Source organism: Macrotis lagotis, chromosome 1, assembly GCF_037893015.1.
Source record: "Macrotis lagotis isolate mMagLag1 chromosome 1, bilby.v1.9.chrom.fasta, whole genome shotgun sequence".
NCBI lineage: Eukaryota > Metazoa > Chordata > Mammalia > Peramelemorphia > Peramelidae > Macrotis > Macrotis lagotis.
In genome coordinates this window covers 797,944,987-797,966,255 of record NC_133658.1, presented here as the reverse complement: position 1 = coordinate 797,966,255, position 21,269 = coordinate 797,944,987, and the positions used below count along the sequence as shown (strand labels likewise).

General features: G+C 36.7%; 1 protein-coding gene across 4 annotated transcripts in view; it reads right to left on the bottom strand.

Annotated features, from left to right (window-relative positions):
• P2RY6 (pyrimidinergic receptor P2Y6) overlaps positions 1 to 21,269 on the bottom strand; it is a 71,546-nt gene that overhangs the window by 19,709 nt on the left and 30,568 nt on the right. For all 4 annotated transcript variants that reach the window (XM_074216821.1, XM_074216823.1, XM_074216824.1 and 1 more), the window contains one exon: positions 2,066 to 2,136. In XM_074216821.1, the coding sequence (XP_074072922.1) occupies positions 2,066 to 2,136 (71 nt within the window). The remainder of the gene's footprint in view (positions 1 to 2,065; positions 2,137 to 21,269) is intronic.

Below are 21,269 nucleotides of genomic sequence, written 5' to 3'. Positions count from 1 at the left end.
CTGGGGTTTGGAAACCCTAGAGAAGACTTACAGGTCAGTGTGCAGAGATTAGTGAGGGAAGACTGAGTCACTACCTGGGCAGGAACTGATCCAGACAAAGACCATTGATAGGATGTGGAGAAAGCTGTCTTAACTTTGGAGAAGGTTTTATCTTCTGGGAAACAGATCTGTGTCCTGGAAAGTCCCTGTTTGATTTGTACTGAGGGTTATACAGAGTGATAATGAGATGGAGGCAAATAAATTGGAAATGTTCTCTCTAGTGGTGACAAAGAACTAACGCAGACCTCTCTCTCACCTTTAAAATATAATACAAACACTTCTGTTGGCCCTCTAAGTCCTTCATAATCTGACTTTGGACTAATTTTTCAGTCTTACTTCAATTTTTTTTGTACTCATTATTTGGAGATTGGGTCCCATGGGCTTCATCAGTTTCAGTCTGTAGACTGCCTAAGGGGTCCACGACCCCACGATGAAGGACTGGTGGACTAGGAAAGAGAGTTCGTGGGGGGATTAGCTTGGAAAGACAGTTTAGAGATGGGATGCAAAAATGTCATTAAGTTAAGCAAATGAGTTGTGCTTTAACCTAATAGCAATTGGGAGCCATTGAACTTTTTTAGCAGAGGAGTGACATGGTCAGACCTATGCTTTGGGGATTTTACTTTGGCAGCTGTATGGAGGATGGATTGGAGCAGGAAGAGAAGGGCAGAGAAATTGGTCAGTTAGAAGAATGATACAGGAAGTCAGGTGGACAGTGATGAGGGCTTGGACTAGGGTGTTTGTGGTGAGAACAGAGAGAAAAGTGAGTGTCTAAGTTATTTGCCCTCCACCCCACTCCTAGAATGTAAGCTCTGTGGGTCAGAGACTTTTCATTTTTATTTTATTATTTTCAGTGTCTGGCACAAAGTAGGTTTATTGAGTGACTAAGTGAATGATCCAAGGTAGAGCCCTGACTTCATCCCTAAGTAGAATACTGTTCCTGGAGTAAGTCTAATTCTGACCCCACTAGCCATGCCACAATGCTTGGCCATGCATTCTTTCTTTTTCAACTCTACCCAGATAAGATGCTCATCCCAGTTGGTATCTGTATCTGATAATCCTCAAAATTTTTTAAATAAATGAAATGTACACATCTCCACATACCACATACATACAAATACAAAATGGAAAAAACACCCCTCATCTTGTGTGCATTAGCCTCCTTCCTGAAAATGGGTCTAGAAGGACCCAGGTCCTTCTGGTTTCTGTGGTTTGGGGAGGCTGAGGGGGTAAGAGGAGGGAGGAAGGACATGTTTTCTCTTCTCTTTCTCAGTACCCACTTCTTCTTCTGTCAATGTAACCCATCCAAATCTGTGCAAGGGGGGATATCAGGGGAGGGAGAGAAGAGGAAGAGGGAGTGCAGAAGCCTAGTGAATTGATGGGGAAGGTTTCATTTCTCTGTAAATCTGAGCCTAGAAAAAGAATTTTTTTTGGGGGGGTGCAAGGTCTTTCAGGGAAGACAGACTTTAAGCTGTTCCCAGAAAGAGGGTAGCTAGATCTTACAATGATTATTTTCTGAGGGAAGAACCATGTCTCCTTCATTACTATTTCTAGACTAGGAGCTTTCTAAGGGCAAGGATTAATCTGGACCAGAGGTTTTGGTTGGTTTTGAATGATTAAGGACTGAGTTCAACCCAGCAAGGTCAAGAGAGGAGAATCTCTTGACATATTAAGAAAAAAGAGGTAGCTTCTGACTAAGAGACAACAGAACAAGTACCACAATTTTGGATAAGGGCAAATAGATGAGACTGACAGCCCAACCTGTGGATACCTCCCTCAACCCAGTCAGCCCAACCCAGACCTTGTGGAGGGCCTCAAGAACCACAATTACAACCTGAATTAGGTCCACCCTTTTCTTTAAACCTCTGTTAAATTGCTCACTCATCATCAAGGATTTATAACTACAACTCTCTCCCTCCCCTCCTCCCTACCTCTCTCTCTCTCTCTCCTCCCTCTGTCTCCACTCTCCCCCTCCCTCCTATCTCCCCTCCCTCTTTCTTTTTTCATCTGCCTCTCCTTTTTCTCTTACCTTTCTCTTCTTTTCTTTTCCTTCTTTTTCTGCCTTTTTGTATCCTCTCCTAGTGTGTGATGAAAAGATTGCTGAGGAAGAGATAAAGCAGAGAAAGAGAACTCTAAATAAACATAATTAACAAATATTGATGCAAAAATTTTCAGTAAAATACTGGCAAAAAGATTTCAGATGCAGAAGCTTTACTATGACCAAGTTGCATTCTTATTAAGGATGTGAAGATAGTTTAGTATTACAAAAAATACAATCAGTCATATTAAAAACAAAATCTCCCTAAATGACATGATTATATCAATAGATTTAAAAAGGTCTTTGACAAAATATAACACTTTTTATACTAAAAATCTTACAAAGTACAGAAATAGAAGCAACATTTTATACTATAACAAAATGTATCATTTAATGCCCCAAACTAGACTTTTCTATAATAGAAAAGCATTAGAAACTTAAATCAATAATTCCAGGAATAGTATAAGAATGCTCCCTCTTTTTTTTTTTTTTTTTTTCCAAGGCAGTAGGGTTAAGTGGCTTGCCCAAGATCACACTGCTAGGTAATTATTAAGAGGCTGAGGCCAGGTTTGAACTCAGGTACTCATGACTTCAAGGCTAGTACTCTAGCCACTGCACCACTTAGCTGCCCCAAGAATATTCCCTCTTTTAACTACTATTTGATATAATCATAGAAATCCTATTGAAAGCAATTAGATGAGATAGAAATTAAGAGACAAATTTCTCCCTAATTGTAAATAACATATTGATTTTCTTAGAATACTCTAGGGAGTCAGCAAAGAAAATTACTGGGATAAATTGCTGCAGTAAAGCTTCAAAATAAAGCTACAAAAGTCATTTTCCCTAAGTCTTTATATAACAATAATAACATTCAGGAGGAAATAGTAGAGAGAGATAAGAATCCTGGGGCTGAAAGCCAAGAAACCTTTGGTGCTAGTTACTGTATTTGGACTGATTTGCTATTGGGTAAATGACTTGCCTATCTTGAAGTCTCAGTTTCATACTTAAAAAAAATCAGATGATCTTTAAGATCCCTTCTAACTTTAACATTTTTTGTCCAAGCTGAGGCAACCAAATGGTTAGTGAGGAAAATTATTTGTAAACTATAAAAAATCCCCAAAGGAAAGACATTACATTTCTTTATCTGTAAAATTAGGGGATACTCAAGTATCTTCCAGTTTTAAATCAATAATTAAATGTATCTCTCCAGTTTCTCCCTCTAGTTTGAAGCTTCCATAGGTTATCTGATTCAAAGTCAATGTTTTCCAGGAAATCCCCACCAGATACTAGACATCCTGAAATCTCTTCCCATAGCTTACCAGAATTCTCAACTCCTCTGTATCTGGAAGCTGAGAGGAAACAACTTGAGCCACCATCTTATAAGAAAGATAAGCCCCTCAACTTAGGGGCCCCAGAGAAAGGAGAAACACATCTCCTTTAGACAAGGAGAGAGAAGGATGGAGAGGAAATGCTACTGTTGATAATAATCTTTTCTTTGACCCATACATTTTGGCACTTAATCATCTACTTTCTGTGGGGAAATGATTCCTCCCTTACTGTTAGCAGGAATTGTATGTTATTTACTGTCTTTGTAAGCTATAATAAGAATATAGAGGTGGAAACTTTCACAGTTTGGAAAACATCTTTCACTATCCTACGGGGAAAATGAATATTTAAGGAAATAGAGAACTTCTAAGCATTCCTGATGAAAATGCCAAAGCTGAATAGAAAATTTGACAAACACAAAACTCAGGAGAAGCACAAAAATGCAAAAATGTAACAATGACAGAGAAATCATAAAGAACCAATAATGTTAACTATTACCATTCCTATATGGGAATATGATGCATTTAACTCCAAGGAACTTTATCATTATTAGGGTTGTTAGAAGTCTACATAGATAGAGGGCATAGATGTGAATCAATTATGTGGAGATGATCTTTAAAAAATTAAGAGATGAGAGGGAGAAGGAAGAAAGGCAAGGAAGAATAGGGAAAATTATATCACATACAAGAATGATATAACATTTTCACAAGGAAAAGTTTTTATAGTGGAGGAAAACATGAGAGTGACAAACAACTCCTGGACCTCACTCCCATTGGTATTGGTTCAGAGTTAAAGTAAGGGGCTGAAACAGAATCTATTAGGCTTCAAGTGAAGTAAAAAAAAATTCAGACAAAGCAAAAGCAAAAAGAGACATAATTAAAAGAACTAATCAGGAAACTACATAAGAGGAGGCAGCTACATGGCTCAGTGGATAGATAGAGTGCTGGGCTTGTAGTCAGAAGGACTGGCCTCAGACATTTGCTAGCTGTGTGATCCTGGGCAAACAATTTAATCTTTCTTTGCCTTAATCTATTGGAGAAGAAAATGACAAACCACTCCATTATCTTTGCCAAGAAAACTCCATCAATAGTACAGTCCATGGAGTCACAAAGAATTGGACATGACTGAACAACAACAATAACTATAGGTAATGGAGTAATATAAAAAATTTTGCAGCATTTCTCTGATAAAGGCCTCATTTCTCAAATGTGTAGGGAACAGAATCAAATGTATGAAAATAAGAGTCATTGCCCAATTGATAAATGGTCTAAGGATATAAACAGGCAATTTTCAGAAGAAATCACAGTTATCTATAGTCATAAAAATGTTCTAAGCCACTATTGATTAGAGAAATACACATTAAAAAATCCTGAGATACCACTTCACACTTATTAGAAATGACAAATGTTGAAGGAGGGGTCAGAGAAAAGATACATTAATGAACTATTGATGGAGTTGTGAATTAATTGGTCCAACCATTCTGAAGAACAACTTAGAAATATGTCCAAAGGTCTATCAAACTGTCTACCCTTTGAATCAACAATATTATTATTATGTCTATATTCTAGAGAGATTTAAAAAAAAGAAAGAGACCTATATATACAAAAATATTTGTAGCCACTCTTTTTGTACTGGAAAATCATTCGATATTGAGAGGATGCCTATCAACTGGGGAATAGTTGAACAAGTTGTGGTATATGATTGTGATGAAATATTATTGCCCTATAAAAAATGACAATGGGGATGGTTTCAGGAAAACCTATATTAACTGATACAAAATTAAATGAGCAACCAGAATATCATTGTAAAAAGTAATAGCAATATTGTAATGATATCAACTGTAACACTTATCTATTTTGATGAATACAATGATTCAAGAAAATTCCAAAGAACATATGGTGAAAAATGTTATCTACCCCCAGAGAGAGAGAGAGAACTGTTGAACTCTGAGTATATATATCAATAATACATTGATCAGAGGGTCCCTCTAATATGCGGATGCTTTTTTTAGATCTTTTGATATTGTATGGATAACTTGGTTTCTCAAAGGCTCTGTCAATAGAGCAAAGCCCTGATGGATTCTGTCACACTAGAAAGATTTCAAGTATGTTCCTGATTACAATTATGTCTTCTTTTCATGACTCAGCCTGAGTACAGAGAAGCTTATTACTAGTAAGTTGGGTACTTGGCAATGAATTCTTTGACTGTGATAACATCATCATCATTATCATCATAATACACAGAACAGGTTAAAATAATCCGATGAAGTGTAGATATTGCAAATAAAATTATCTTCATGGTAGACATGATGAAACTAAAAATTGGAAAGGGAATGAGCAAATCAGTAAGTCCGAATTTAAATCCAGACTTCACGACTCCAACTTTTTGATGAGGAAACATAGTGGAAAAAACATGTGAAAGAGGATCAAGGAAGGGGAAGAAATATCACAGTAGGAACATAAAAAAGACTTCCCAGTCAGGAGATGGAACATGAATTACTCTCTTATCTTTTAGTCTTATCCTTTCCATTTGCTTCTTCCCTTTTCCCTACAAATCTGCTTAGATCTTTGCCATCTCTTGGCCTTCTTGATCCTATAGTTCTCATCCCTTTAAACTGTTTAAATGATTTGTTATTTCCTTCTCCAATTCGTTTTACATATGAGGAAATTGAGGCAAACAGCATTAAGTGACTTCTTCATCTACTTCAGTTTCCTCAACTGTAAAATTAGGATAGTAGTTGCAGTGACCTCTTGGGATTGCAGCAATCCTCTTTTGCTTCCATGATTAATTCTCAATCCTTCTGTCAGTAACAACTGCTCCAGTAAGTGTCTGAAACTGAATTTGAACTTAGAACATTGAGTCTTCCTAACTTCAGACCTGATACACCTCCCTGATGTCATGGTCTTCTTTTTCAAAAATGAAGGATAATCCAGAGAAAGAATTACGAATTTAGAACAAAGACCAAAGACTATTACGTCAGATTAGAGAAAAAAGTGTTATCTTATTATGTAATTTTACTATCTCATATTTTATTTTTTTCCTTAAGGATATGATTTCTCTATCATCACATTCAACTGAGATCAATGTATAACATGGAACTAATGTAAACACTAACAGAATGCCTTCTGTGGGGGGTGGGGGAGGGAAGCAAGAATGGGGGAAAAATTGTAAAACTCAAAATAAATAAAATCTTTCTTTGAAAAAAAAGGAAGAACAAACATTATCCCCATAACTGAAAATTTCTAGAAATTCATCTACCCTCCCAGCTTCCATTTACCACATTCTCTTTCTTCAGTTTCCTGAGCTCATCATCTTGTCCTTCAATTTACCCCTTCTCCAAACTTTTCTGTTTTTGCTATTGGCACCACTTCAATCATCAAGATTTAGAACACTGAAGTCATTTTTGACTCTCCCCTTTCTCTCCCTATCAGCATCCACAGTTTGTCAGTTCTCTCCTTTGAACCCATCCACTCTGTAGTTCTGAACTTCAGCACCTACCAGCTAGACTAGTCATAGCCTCCAAACTGGTTCCCTTGCCTTCAAACTCTCCACACTCTGAAGTCATCCCAACAATGACCAGAGTGATGTTCCTGGGGCGCATTCAATTAAGTACTTGTTCTATGCAAATCTATCATTTGTTCAAAATTCTTTAGGAGCTCCCTATTTGCTATAAAGATAAAATTTAAACTCACAATCTAGTTCCAGCTTACTTTTTCAGTATTACTGTATAAAACTTGCTTTCATGCTAGGTGGCAACAGTGGATAAAGTACTGAAATCATGAAGACCTGAGTTCAAATTCAACATCAGACAGTTTCTAGCTGTGTGATACTAGACAAAATCCATCTGCTTCAGTTTCCTCAACTGTAAAATTGGGACCTCCTGGGATTGCAGCAGTCCTCTTTGGCCTCCATGATTAAGTCTCAATCCTTCTGTCAATAACAACTACTCCAGACTTTGACCTCTCTCTTCAAGTTTCCTACAACACCTAACCAGCTGAGGCCTTTACCTTGTAATTTAATTTTAAAAATTTGAGACTATTCACCAAGATCTCCCTCTCTTTCCTTCTTATGTATCATCCTTTTCATCTTACAACTTGACCTCATCTCCAACCATTTCCACTTTTATTTTGTTCTGTGATGAAGCACTGACTTTTCTACCCACCAAGGCCTGTCCTTCTTCACCCATCCTTGGTTTCATTCCTTCCTACTTTCTCCCTCAGATTGCCTCACTACCATCACCTCTCTTTCCAATCTCTTCTGACTAATTCCTTCACCTCAGCCTATAAACTATCCAAAATCTTTCTATTTCTAAATAACTTTCACTATCCTTTAGCTATATGGAAGCTACAGGGCTTGGTTCTTAATCATAAAAATAAGTTACTGGAGGAAATTTTCAGATGGCAGAAAGAAGTAAGTGCTTTCCCTGCCCCTTTACTCTCTCCTTACTTTCTTCCCAGTTGGAGTGACCTCCAGTTAGTGTCTCAGGGCTTCTGCCTCCCCTCCTTCCATTTTCTTCTTTTTCTAGGGCACAAGCCTGGATACAAAAATTCTCCCTTTTACCTTTGGTAGTCAGGATGGTGAGTTGAATGGAGACTGGGTAGGACCAGAGTTGGTTGATGGAACTGAGATTGTTTAGTCTAGGAAAGAGGAGACTGTAGAAAACAGCCTTGAGATTTTCAAGTATTTAAAGGACTGTCATGTAGAAGAGGAAATTAGTTTTTTTCTTGGTGACCTATCATCAGGAGCCCTAGAAAGCATGGGAGAGGGGAAGCTGACAATTGGAAAATTTAGGTATGATGTAAGGAAACTTCCACATAATTAGAGCTGGCCCAAAGTGGGATGGGTGGCATGAGAAGGTGGTTGAAACAGTGATCCTTCATTGAAGGTCTTTGAGCAGAAGCCAAATGGCTTGTTTGGTATGGTACAGATGGGTACTAGTTGGACCAGATGTCCCCTGAGGACTCTTCTGAGATTCCTCTAAGATTCTGTAATTGTGTCATTTTGTGAGTAACCAAAAGAGCCCATTCCCTGTTGGCTGACCTGGGATGCCTCTGAGATGCTCATCATTTTTCAAAGTTCATGAAATGGGATTATATTCCACTACCTTTGCTCCCCAGACCCTCTTCACTGTTCCCAGGTCATTTACCCCTTAAACCTTCTACTACTCGATCTGGAAAATCCAACATCCATCTCTACGTCTTTACATTGGTGGTCCACCATTTTTAGAATGCTCTCTGTTCCTCCATCTAACAATCATCAAGCAACTATTTGGTGCCTACTCTGTTTAGGCATCATGCCTCCCATGCTCACATCAATTTTAAGTAAATTTACAAAATCCAAGAACTGTGGGATTCTCAGAAGCTGCTGACAAGATTTCCTTCTACAAAATCCCTTACAAGTGACTGTTCAGATGCTGCCTCAAGATCTCCAGTGATTGAAAGGAACTTGGGACTTTGTCCCAAGCAATCAATTATACCTTGCAGCAGCTCTAATCTTTAGGAAGTTTTTCTTGACATCTCTCTCTTCACCCATTACTGCTTGTTCTGCTCTCTAGGCTGAAGTAGGAAAAATCCAATCCCTCTTCCCCATGACAACCTACTCAAAACATAGGACACTATCTTTATCTCCTTACTGTCAAAGCAGTTCTGGGGTTGAGAAAGAACAGTTCCTTGCAACATATGGCAATTCTTCACAAGAAGCTTCTCTAGCTAGTGTTCCAGGATTTTTGACTATCCTCCCCCTAATATGGACATCTGGCTTTGAGTCCAAATCTTCCCTTGAGTCCAAATCAATCCCCTTTCTGGGGATCAGTTTCCCCTTTAAAAATGAGGGAGTAAGACATGACAGTCTCTAAGACAGCTAATGCTCTGATTCTTCTTATTTTCTCTGCATGGCCCTATTTTCTTATGAATTTTTATATTCTATGGTATTTAGCCAAGATGCAACAGATTGAGAAGGACCTCTGGCCTGAAGTTCCCAGGATCCTCTGATTCAAAACCAAAACTATCTTGGAGCTTCCTAGAAAGACACTGGGTACCTGACCTGAAACCTCTTCCTAAGACTCATCAAGGTCTTTACCACCTCTATGCCCAGAACCAGAATCATGCCCTGGCCTCCCTTACAAGACAGGCAACCCTCTAGCCCAAGGCCTCAGAGAAAAGAGAAGATGCAATATCTTTAAGTCAAGGAGTGTAAGGTAGTGAGGAAATATTCTTGCTAGTAATAATCTTTTCTCTGCCCTAGACATCTTGGCACTTACTCATTTACTGCCTGTGATGAAATGATCCTTCCCTGTTAGCAGAAATTGGATGTTATTATCTTGGCAAAATATAAAAAAAGAATCCTTTAGATGGGGAGGGGTCACTTTACAGTTTATAAAATGTGATTTCATTTTATCCCAATTAACAGCAGTAGTTCCCATTTTATAAGGGATTTCCAATGTTTCCAAAAAAAATTTTCTCCCAATTTTCCTGTGAGAGAGGTAGTATCTATTTTATAAATGGGAAAACTGAGAATAAGAGAAGGCAATCAATTTGTCCAGAATTAAGAAGTGGAACTGGAGACTTGAACCCAGAAGTCCTGGGTCCTGGTCCCTTGAAATTTCTCCTATATAACTTCTCTTTATGGTGACCCAGATCAAATGGCAAAGTTGGGTATTGGAAGGAGTGAGAACAAAATGGGAAGAATGATTTCAGAAGAACAACAGAGGAGAAGCTTAAGTGATATTTAATAATTTCCAGCAAGCAATGACAGAAAAGAGAGGGCAGAAATGATACTCATACATGGAATGTGGTGACAAAATAGGGTAGTGATGGTCATGGAAAAAAGTAAGGACAATTTCCTGGGCATCACCAAGAGTGATGGAGTGAGATGGAGCTCAGGACTGAAATGGAAGATCACACATTGTTCAAAACAAATTGATAATAACATTAATAATAACATCTTTCCTTTCACTAGAATTGTACTGAGGTTGCCTTCAGTGATCTCTAGATGATTTTATAATCTAACAATACCTCCAAAACCCATTTGTTTTACCATCTAGGAAATGGTCTACATACAGAACATTAGATAGAGTCCTGCACTTGTGATTTCATCACTGCAAGGAACTCCTGGGTGAGCAGTCTCCCTCTAATGATGCCAGCCACATCTTCTCTGAAATGTATAGCACTAGAGAATTGCCTGGGATATTGAGAAGTTAAGTGACTTACCCAGGGTCATACAACCAGTGTGTGTCCAAGGCAGTATTTGAACCTGGGACTTCCTGACTTTGAGTTTAACTCTCTGCCCACTATGGTCCAGAGGTGAAAAATTCTGGGTTTTGGGTGAGTTCCTGACTCCAGAACCAAATTAAAATAGAATTTTTAAATGTTTAACAAAATTAATACAAATTCAACATCATAAATATAATGTTAATTTGTGGTTTTCTAAATCTATATATAGCCCACAGGGATCCTTTCCATTTGAGTTAGACACTACTACATGACCCCTACTACCTCTGCAAGTATATTAAATATAAAAGATATCAGGAAAGTAACTCTTCTAAGGACAAAATTGACATAAACAGTCCTTTATATGGTGGGCAAACATAATTCAAACAAATAGGGATTTGTTTATGGAAATGAAAGAGTTTATGACAAAAATTTAGGATTAAGTTATTGCCACCAGAAATTTCAGAGAGGTATCCTTAAGGAATGGAGACTTTCTATTCAATGTAGATTATTCAAGGAAATGGTAAGGGAAATCCAAAGGGAAAAACTGTAATACATTAATATAGGCTACAGAAATTTAGTTTCCACTGCCTACTAGCAAGACATGATCTCCCATCCTCCCTGAATTTCTATTTAAGGAGGATATCCAGATCAACCATCTGGTTCATGCCCAAAACACTCCTCATCCTGGAAGATCACTTCATTCCTGGAATACCCCCTGACTTGGGGTCCCCTTCCTCCCTATACCTGGAGAAAGAAGGGCTCTTTTAGGCTACCATGAAGGAGAGTGTCCAGATCAACTCTTTTTTGTTTTCACCAGACTGCACTCCTCTGCATTTCTCCATCATTACCTGAACTTTCTCTTTCTTACTCCTTTTTTAAAATTTCTTTTTATTTATTGTCTTCTCTATTAGAATGTAATTTCCTTGAGGGTAAGGACTTATGCACAGTGACTGACGCATGCTCGTTAACCTATTGACATGATCTAGAATTCTTCATCAGAACTTTGCTTTTTCATAGACTAAAAAAGATATAGACATTCTCCTAAAACCTCAAAGTAACCTAGAGAATTAAACTGATAAACTGCACTGGAATCAGTTATTTTTGCTCACAACTGATCCAAAAAAGTTCGAGAATGACATTTCTCATAACCTCCAAGTTATGAGGAATTAAAGGCTTTCAAAACCTAGAGATTCAGCACAGGATGTCAAAATTATATGGGAGTCAGAGGAAATGCATATCAACCCTGCTGCTGGATACTCTTAACGAGCTTACATCCTAAATCTTTAATCTGTCACCAAAAAGCATTTTATCCACCTTGCAACAAATCATGGTATATTAAATATATGTGATAATGTAATTGTGACTCATCTCAGGACCATTTCTAGCTGAATTCCACTGGAAAAGATGAGAACAAGATGATGCTTATCATCTCAAAGCCCATCTCATCAACCTGGCTGTGAGGGATGAGGCAGTGGGAGAAAAGAGACATTTATGTAATACCTACTACATATAGGCACTCTGCCAGGTGCTTTTTACAGATATTACTTAATTTGATCCTCACAACAACTGTGGAAAGTAGAAGTTGTTATTGTTGTTGAATCATTTCAGTCATGTCTGACTCTTGGTGTTCCCATTTGGGGTTTTCTGGACAAGGACTGGAATAGTTTCCCATTTTCTTCTCCAGATAATTTTAGAGATGAGGAATTGAGGCAGACAGGATTAAATGACCCAAGATTACCCAGGTAGTAGTTGTCTGAGGCCAGATTCAAATTCAGGAAGAGGAATCTTCCTGATTTCAAGCCCACTACTCTGTCCAATGTACCACCTAACTGCCTCCAAATATTATTACAATTCTCATTTTATAGTTGAGGAAACTGAGGGAAATAGAAGTTGTTTGTTGTGGCTGTTGTTATTTTTTTAAATGATATTTCCAAGGTAACACTAGTCAGTGTTAGAGGCTGAGGTTGGGTTTGAATTCAGATAAAACACCAAGGGAAGAGGTACAAAGATTTATAATTTTAGAGGGAAAGAAGGGCAAATATGTATGCTGAGTAAATTCTATTCAATAGTTTTAGCCTAGAGAAGGAATAAGATACATTCCCATTTGGGTTTAAAAATCTACCCTAATCTACAGAGAAGGGGGGAAACTCCTTTTATGACACCCACATGGTGCTGATACCTAAACCAGAAAGAACAAAAACAGACAAAGAAAATTATAGATCAATCTCCCTAATGAATATTGATGCAAAAAATCTTAAATAAAATTTTTAGCAATAAGACTATAACAAGTTATTAACAGGATAATACACTATGATCAGGTTGGCTTCATAGCAGGCAGTCAGGAATGGTTCAACATTAGGAAAACATTCAACATAATTAAACATATTAACAGTAAAACCATCAAAAACCATATGATTATCTCAATAGATGCTGAAAAAGGTTTTGATAAAATACAACATCTATTCCTATTAAAAACACTAGAAAATTTAGGACTAAATGGAGTTTTCCTTAAAATAATAAATAGTATTTATCTAAAACATCAACAAATATTATATGTAATAGGAATAAATGCAGAGCATTTCCAATAAAATCGGGGTGAAACAAAGATGCCCATTATCACCATTACTATTCAATGTAACATATATACATATATATATATATATATATGTATATATATATATATATATATAGTATGCTAGCAATAGCAATAAGAGAAGAAAAAGAAATTGAAGGAATCAGAATTGGCAATGAGAAAGCAAAACTTTCACTCTTTGCAGATGATATGATGGTATACTTAGAGAACCTGAGAAAATCATCTAAAAAACTCCTTGAATCAATAACAAATTCAACAAATTAGCAAGATATAAAATAAACCTATATAAATCACCAGCATTTCTATATATGAACAACAAAACCCAAGGGCAAAAGATAGAAAAAGAAATTCCATTTAAAATAACTATAGACAACATTAAATACTTGGGAATTTACCTCCCAAGACAAAATCAGAAACTGTATGAGCATAATTATAAAGCACTTCTCCCCAAATAAAGTCAGATCTAAATAATTGGAAAAATACCAAATGTTTGTGGTTAGGTTAAACTAATGCAATAAAATGGCAATTTTACCCAAATTAAATTCTTATTCAGTGCTATACCAATCAAGCTAGCAAATAACTACTTTACCAAGCTAGAAGAATAGTAATAAAATTCATCTGGAGCAACAAAAGGTCAAGAATAGCAAGGTAACTGATGAAAAAAATGTAAAGGAAGGTGGCCCAGCTCTGCTAGATCTAAAACTATGATACAAAGTGACTTTCATCAAAACTGCCTGGTACTGGTTAAGAACTAGAGTAATGGATCAGTGGATTAGGATAGGTTCAGAAGAAACTGCAATAAATGACTACAGCAATCTATGATTTGACAAACCCAAAGACAGCAGCATCTGGGGTAAGAACTCACTATTTGACAAAAATTGTTGGGAAAATTGGCAAATAGTACGGCAAAACTAGGCATAGATTTACATCTCATACCCTATACCAAAATAAAGTCAAATGGGTACAGGATTTAGACATAAAGAGTGACACCATAGATAAATTAATAGACCAAGAAATACCCTATCAGATCTAAGCAAAGGGGATAAATTTATGACCAGACAAGAATTAGAGCACATAATAAACTGCAAAATAAATGATTTTGACTGTATTAAATTAAAAAGGTTTTCCATTATTAAATCAATGCTGCCAAAAATTAGAAGGAAAGCAGAAAGTTGGGAAACAATCTTTACAACTAGGAGTTCTGATAAAGGTCTCATTTCTAAAATACATAGAGAATTGCATCAAATTTATAATGTTACAAGTCATTCTCCAATTGATATGAACAGGATATGAACAGTTTTCAAATGAATTAGCTATCTATATTCAGATGAAAACATGCTCCAAATCATTGTTGATTAGAGAAATGCAAATTAAAACAACAAAGAAATATCACCTCACAACTATCAGATTGGCTAACATGAGAGAAAGGGAAAATGACCAGTGTTGGAGAGGTTGTGGGAGGATTGGGACATTGATGCATTGCTGGTGGAGTTGTGAACTGATCCAATCTTTCTGGAGAGCAATATGGAACTATGCCCAAAGAGCAATAAAACTGTTCATACCCTTTGATCCAGCAATTCCAATTCTAGATCTATACCTAGAAGAAATTATTAAAAAAGGGAAAAGCTCTATATATTCCAAAATATTCATAGCACCTCTTTTTTGTAGTGGCAAAGAATTGGAAATTGAGGGGATACCCATCAATTGGGGAATGGCTAAACAAGTTATAGCATATGAATACTAAGGAATACTGCTGTTCTATAAGAAACCATAAATGGTCAAACTTTAGAGAAGCATGGAATGACTTATGGGATCTGAATCTGATCAAAGGGAGCAGAACCAAGAGAACAATGTATACATTAACAACAACATTGTGAGATGAACAACCTTGATGGAAGCAGCTCCTCCCAGCAATTCAGAGAGCTAGGACAACAGTATTAGACTGACTATGGACAATGTTATTCCCATCCAGAGGAAGAAAAATAAAACAAATCAAAACATACACAAAAAAACAACCCTTTAGAATCTGATAAACAGTTTATAAAAATTATCTCTTAGGTATCTCTTTCCTTTAATCCTAATTCCTCATACTGAAAATAATCTGTAAACATGTTTATCAAAAATATGTACGTATAATGTTAACCTGACTGTTTGCCTCTGTTGGGAAGGGAGGGTGGAAGGAAATTTTATAATTTAAAAATATACATGTGCATATGAATGGAAATTAATTAATTAATTAATTTTTTAAAAAGGCCAGTAATTGTTGACCAAATTGCCTGAATGAAATGCAATATTTATTCTATCTTGCGGGGGAGGTCCCTGCAAAGTCTTTCATTTCATTCTGGACTCATGGTTTATTCATGATATACATGTCAAGAGAAATATTGATATCTTAGAATCAAAACTCAATGGGAAGAACATATTTAAGGCAATTGAGACTTACACAGTATTGTCCCAGTCTCAAAAATATGCTTTCTGAACAGAAAAATCAATTATAATGAATTTGGAAAGTATCCTAACATAAATCAATATATATTAATATTTTAACAAAATCCAACTCCATTACACTAAGGAAGTTAAAGAAAGATGAATATGTTTTCATCCTAAAGGAGAAATAAGATTGGTAGGCATATAAGAGCATATGAAAACAATATAGAATTACGAAAGTACATTTAGAAAAGTGGACATTACTTCATTGTATAACAGTAAAGGCTAGCAACAGAAACTCATTAGATGTAACTAAAAGTATTTTACTTCTATATAGAGACAATGCAAGAAATAACTAAGGATCTAAGGATGGAATCAAATAGCTCTTGTTAGATAACATCCACACAAGTGTCACCAACAATATGCTGACAAATAAACATTGAACAAATAAATCATTTGTTTAATTTATAGAAACAGAAGGGTTTCAGTTGATAATTCAGGAATAGGTCCTTGCCAGTAGAAGGGTTATCCTTAAGAAGGCTGGATTTATTGACCAAATCAAGTTATGGAAGAAAATGGTAAAGATTGTACAACATATCATTTCAGACTATAAAAACACCTACTAAAAAAAGACACAATCTGGGTAGCTAGTATTACATATCCTTTAAACTAACAGATGACAAATCTCTATTCAATAAATACAGGTCACAAAATCTGCATAAACAGTAAGCTGTACTGGAACTAGAAATTGGCCACCATTTCCTGGACATAACAGTGATTCATAAAAATTTAAGAACAATATTTCTAATAGATATCACAATCTCAAATATTTATAATCTCCAAGCTAAACAGAATGTAAAGCTTTCATAATGTGATGAAATTAAAATGGGAAATGGATGAAGTACAAAGGTAGCTAGCTAGCACCATCTCCTCTGCTACAGGAGTTGTTCAGATGATTTCAGTGATCCTGCAAAAAATGAGCTGACATATCAATATTCTCATTGAATTACTAAAAGCAGTTATTTTAATCATATCATCAATGATGCATAGAATATTGAATAAATATCAAGTAGAAACTCATTCCTAGAATATTTCTATAATGAATTCCATGGAAAAGGATGAGAATGAAATGATTAACATTGAGGAAGATAACAGCTAATAATAAATATTTATTAAGAATTCAGAGTTTACAGGTGTTTTACTCACAACTGCCTTTTGAGATATCATTAGACACATTTCATGGTTAAAGAAACTGAGGCTGAGAGAGGGCAAGTCACTTGCCAGGAAGCATAAAACTATAATTTTAGTTCAGACTTCTTAATCTAAATTCAATGCCTAGTACACTATAGAGTAGATAGCAGAAACACACCATATGTGTCTGTCTGGAAATATCTGGGTAAAAATTAGGGGTGCATCAGTGAAGGACATTTGGATGAAGATTATGGGAAGGTAGATCAGAAATGAATTTGTGAAAGGACCATAATTTGGACTATTAAACCAAATGAAGCATAGGAGTGATGTTTTAATTTTCAATTTATAACTCACCTTTCCTTATTGACTCCCTTTTCTCTGTTTATACATATGCTCATGTTCTTCACCTAAGAAATATCTGCTGTTGAACTTTGTTCTTGATCTATAGAGCTCTGCCTTTCAAACGGGCAGGTGGTTCAGTGGATAGAGCACTGAATCCCTTGTCAGGAAGACCTGAGTTCAAATATAACCTCAGACACTGCAAGTTGTGTAACCCAGGGCAAGTCATCTCTGTTTGTCTTAGTTTCTTCAACTGTAAAATAGAGATAGATGTAGCATCTAACTCCCAGAGTTGTTGAGTATAAAATGAGATGATTTTTGTAAAGTGCTTAGCACAGTGTCTGGAATACATTAGGCACTTATTAAATACTTATTTCCCTCCTTCTTCCTTTGTCCTCCCTTTCAATGCAAACTTCCAATCAAAATGTTAACATCACTATCTCAATTTCCTCACTACCAGTTCGGCACATTCCAATCTGACTTGACATTTGTTCTATTTTCCTGAAACTACTGTCTCAGAGGTCTCCAAAGAGCTTCTGACTGCCTGCAAAGTGTAAACTAGAGAATCACCAGTTACTAGGATTGATTTAATGGCCTTTTCTCCTCCTTTTTCTTGGTCTTTTTGGCAGTTCACAAGACAATCATCCTCTCTTGGGATATCCTCTCCTCCTTTGGCTACTATAACATGTTCTTTCCAAGTTCTCCCCCTACTTCTCTGGTAATTACTTCTCAGTCTTGTGGTAATCCTTCTCCTACTACTAAATGTGACTCTTAGTAGACTCTATTTGTGTCCTCTTCTTTCTTTTCGTGCTTTTCCCATTTTCTCATTCGCTCAAATGACTTCAAGTATCCCCTCTGTGCAAGTGACTCCCAAAACTAGATGATGAAAAAAAACACCTTCTTCTTCTTTTTCTCCTTCTCTTTCTCATCATCATCATCTAATATTTATAAAGTGCTTTAAAGTTTACAAAGCATTTTATGCATTATTTCATTTGAGTCCTTGAACAAATAACCCCAGCTGCCTGTCATCTACCTATCTGTCATCTACCTATCATCTATCTATCTATTCATTCATCCATCTATCATCTATCTATCTATCTATCTATCTATCTATCTATCTACCTACCTGGGCTGGATATGTCTAAGGTTCTCTTTGACTCCATTGATGAACTTGGACTCAGAAAAGAACAGATTTCCTTCCTACTTCTGATTCTTATTATCTGTATCACTTAATTTCTTTGGATCTCAATTTCTTTGTTTTTTTTTAAGGTTTTTGTTAGGCAATGGGGTTAAGTGGCTTGCCCAAGGCCACACAGCTAGGTAATTATTAAGTGTCTGAGACTGGATTTGAACCCGGGTACTCCTGACTCCAGGGCCAGTGCTTTATCTACTGTGCCACCTAGCCACCCCTTGGATCTCAATTTCTTAATCTGTAAAAAGGACATAATAAGCCTTGCCCCACATTTTCCCATATGGACATTGTAAAGAAGGCACTTTATGTAACCTTAAAGCTACAGAGAAATATGAACTGTTAACCTCTGTTTGCCTTAGCTTCTCCATCTGTAAAATGGGAATAACAACACCTACCTCTCAGGGTTGTTGTGAGGGCCAAATGAGACAATAATTGTAAATCCTGGTACATAGTAGGTACTTACTGAATGCTTGTTCCCTTTATCTTTTTTTTTTATATCCACTAACATCCTCCTTGACTCTCAAAGACTTTGTCAGATAGGCAGGCAGATAGACTGAAAGACAGATGAATAGATAGAGAGATATAGATAGATGACAGATAGGCAGGAAGAAAGAATGAGAGAAAGACAGACAAATCGATAGATGGATGGATGGATGGATAGCAGAAAGTAGGTAGATAGCTGACAGACAGACAGACTGAGAAATAGATGTATAGGTATACAGAGATATAGATATGGAGAGAGGTATAGAGATATATGTAGATACATGTTTGTACATGTGTGAATATATGTAAATATGCCCATATATGTATGTGTGTATATGCATGCATATTATATATATATATATAATATCAACTAAAGATAATTTTAAGTGGAAGGCATTAGCTGACAGCATTAACAGGAAATGACTTCCTTCAGAAGAGAGGAGATGAACTAAGTCTTGACAGAAGTCAAGTAAATTAATAGGTGGAAGTGAGGTGGCAAAATATTCCTGGTAAATCATTCAGTCAATGCTAAGACTGGGAACTTCAAGTAAGACAGTTTAGTCAGTTTGTTGTGGGGGAAAAGATACAAGAAGGCTGAACATATAGGAAGGATATTGTTGTTGTTGGGTTGTCTCAGACTCTTTGTGACCCCATTTTGGGTTTCTTGGCAAAGATATTGGAGTGGTTTGCCATTTCCTTCTCCAGCTCATTTTCTAGATGAGGAAACTGAGACAAATGGGGTTAAATATCTTGCCCAGGGTCACACAGCTAGTAAGTGTCTTAGGTTGGATTTGAACTCAAGAAGATGAGTAGTGCTGACTCTAGGCCTGTTACTCCATTCAGATGCCTCATATTGGAAGGGATCAGATTATAAAAAGTTTTAAATGCCAAACAGAGAAGTTTATATTTGAACTTGGAGGTAATAGGGAGTCATCAGAGGTCCTTGATTAGAGGGGAGGCATAGTCAGACAGCTGTGCTTAAGAAAAATTGCTTTGGCAGCTGACTGGAAAATGGATTGGAGTGTAGCGAGACAAGATGCAGGAAAACCAGTGAGAAGGTCATTGCAGTGGGCTAGAACAGAGGTGACAAGAGGGCTAAGTGGGGGTGGTTGATGAATAGCCTTTTTAGATCAGAGAATTTTATCACAAAACTGTTCAAAGGGCAATGAATTTTTTGGAAACAGCAACTTCCTGATGCTATCTATTAAACTGTAGGGAGCAAGGACCTGCAACTTTGGCAGAACTATCCATAGCACTGACATCATTGATCCTTGAACAAATATTGTCATTACCCTTACTAGGTCTCAGTTCTGACATTCTATGTTTCTCATTTGAGGTCTCTTCCAGTCTTGACATTCTATGTTCTATTTTAGAAATTCCCTGATCACCTAATATTTATAAAGTGCTTTAAAGTTTTACAAAGCATTTTATGCATTATTTCATTTGAGCCCTTGAGCAAACAACCCCATCTGCCTGTCTGTCATCTACCTATCTGTCATCTGAAGATAGGAAAGTGAATGAGGAGAGATGGGTAAAATAAGGAAAGGGACAATGAGTGTGTGTGTGTGTGTGTGTGTGTGTGTGTGTGTGTGTGTGTGTGTGTGTGTGAGAGAGAGAGAGAGAGAGAGAGAGAGAGAGAGAGAGAGAAACTTTGTTAACTGACTTGCCAACCAATAGTGATGTTCACTATTCCAATTCAATCCATTCCACTATGAGTCAAGTTTTGTTTGTTAAGAATGAATAAACTGGTGGGGGAGGGGAGGAGAAAAAGTATGTCTGTGTGTGTGTGGGGGGTGGTTAGATGCCACAGAGTAGGCTGTATAGGCTACTAGGACTTCTTTATCAAGGAGAGCACTAACCTGCTCTCCTTTCATTCTTGGACTAGTACACCATGAACCAAAGTGAAAGCATTCAGTAAGAATGTTTTCATTATTTAAGAATGAAAGTCAAGGATTCGAAGACGATCAGATACCGTCGTAGTTCCGACCATAAACGATGCCGACTAGCGATCCGGCGGCGTTATTCCCATGACCCACCAGGCAGTTTCTGGGAAACCAAAGTCTTTGGGTTCCAGGGGGAGTATGGTTGCAGAGCTGAGTAGAATGATGCATTATGTACAAATCACATCATGTATATGATGACATTTCCTCTTTGAATATGAAGGACAGCTACTACTACTACTGTTTACTATTGTTTATGTAAATATATATATATGAAGTATGTATGTATGCATATACATATATATACATTGAGAGAGACAGGGAGGCAGTTAGAGACAGAGAAAAAGAAAGATACATATACATGAATATACAGATACATACACCAAAACATATTATTATTGTTCATCCTTCATTTTCAAAGAGAACGAAAGACATCTTAGATAGCATTTTGCCTCACAAATGGATTGGATTGAATTTAAGTGAGGTAGAGCTG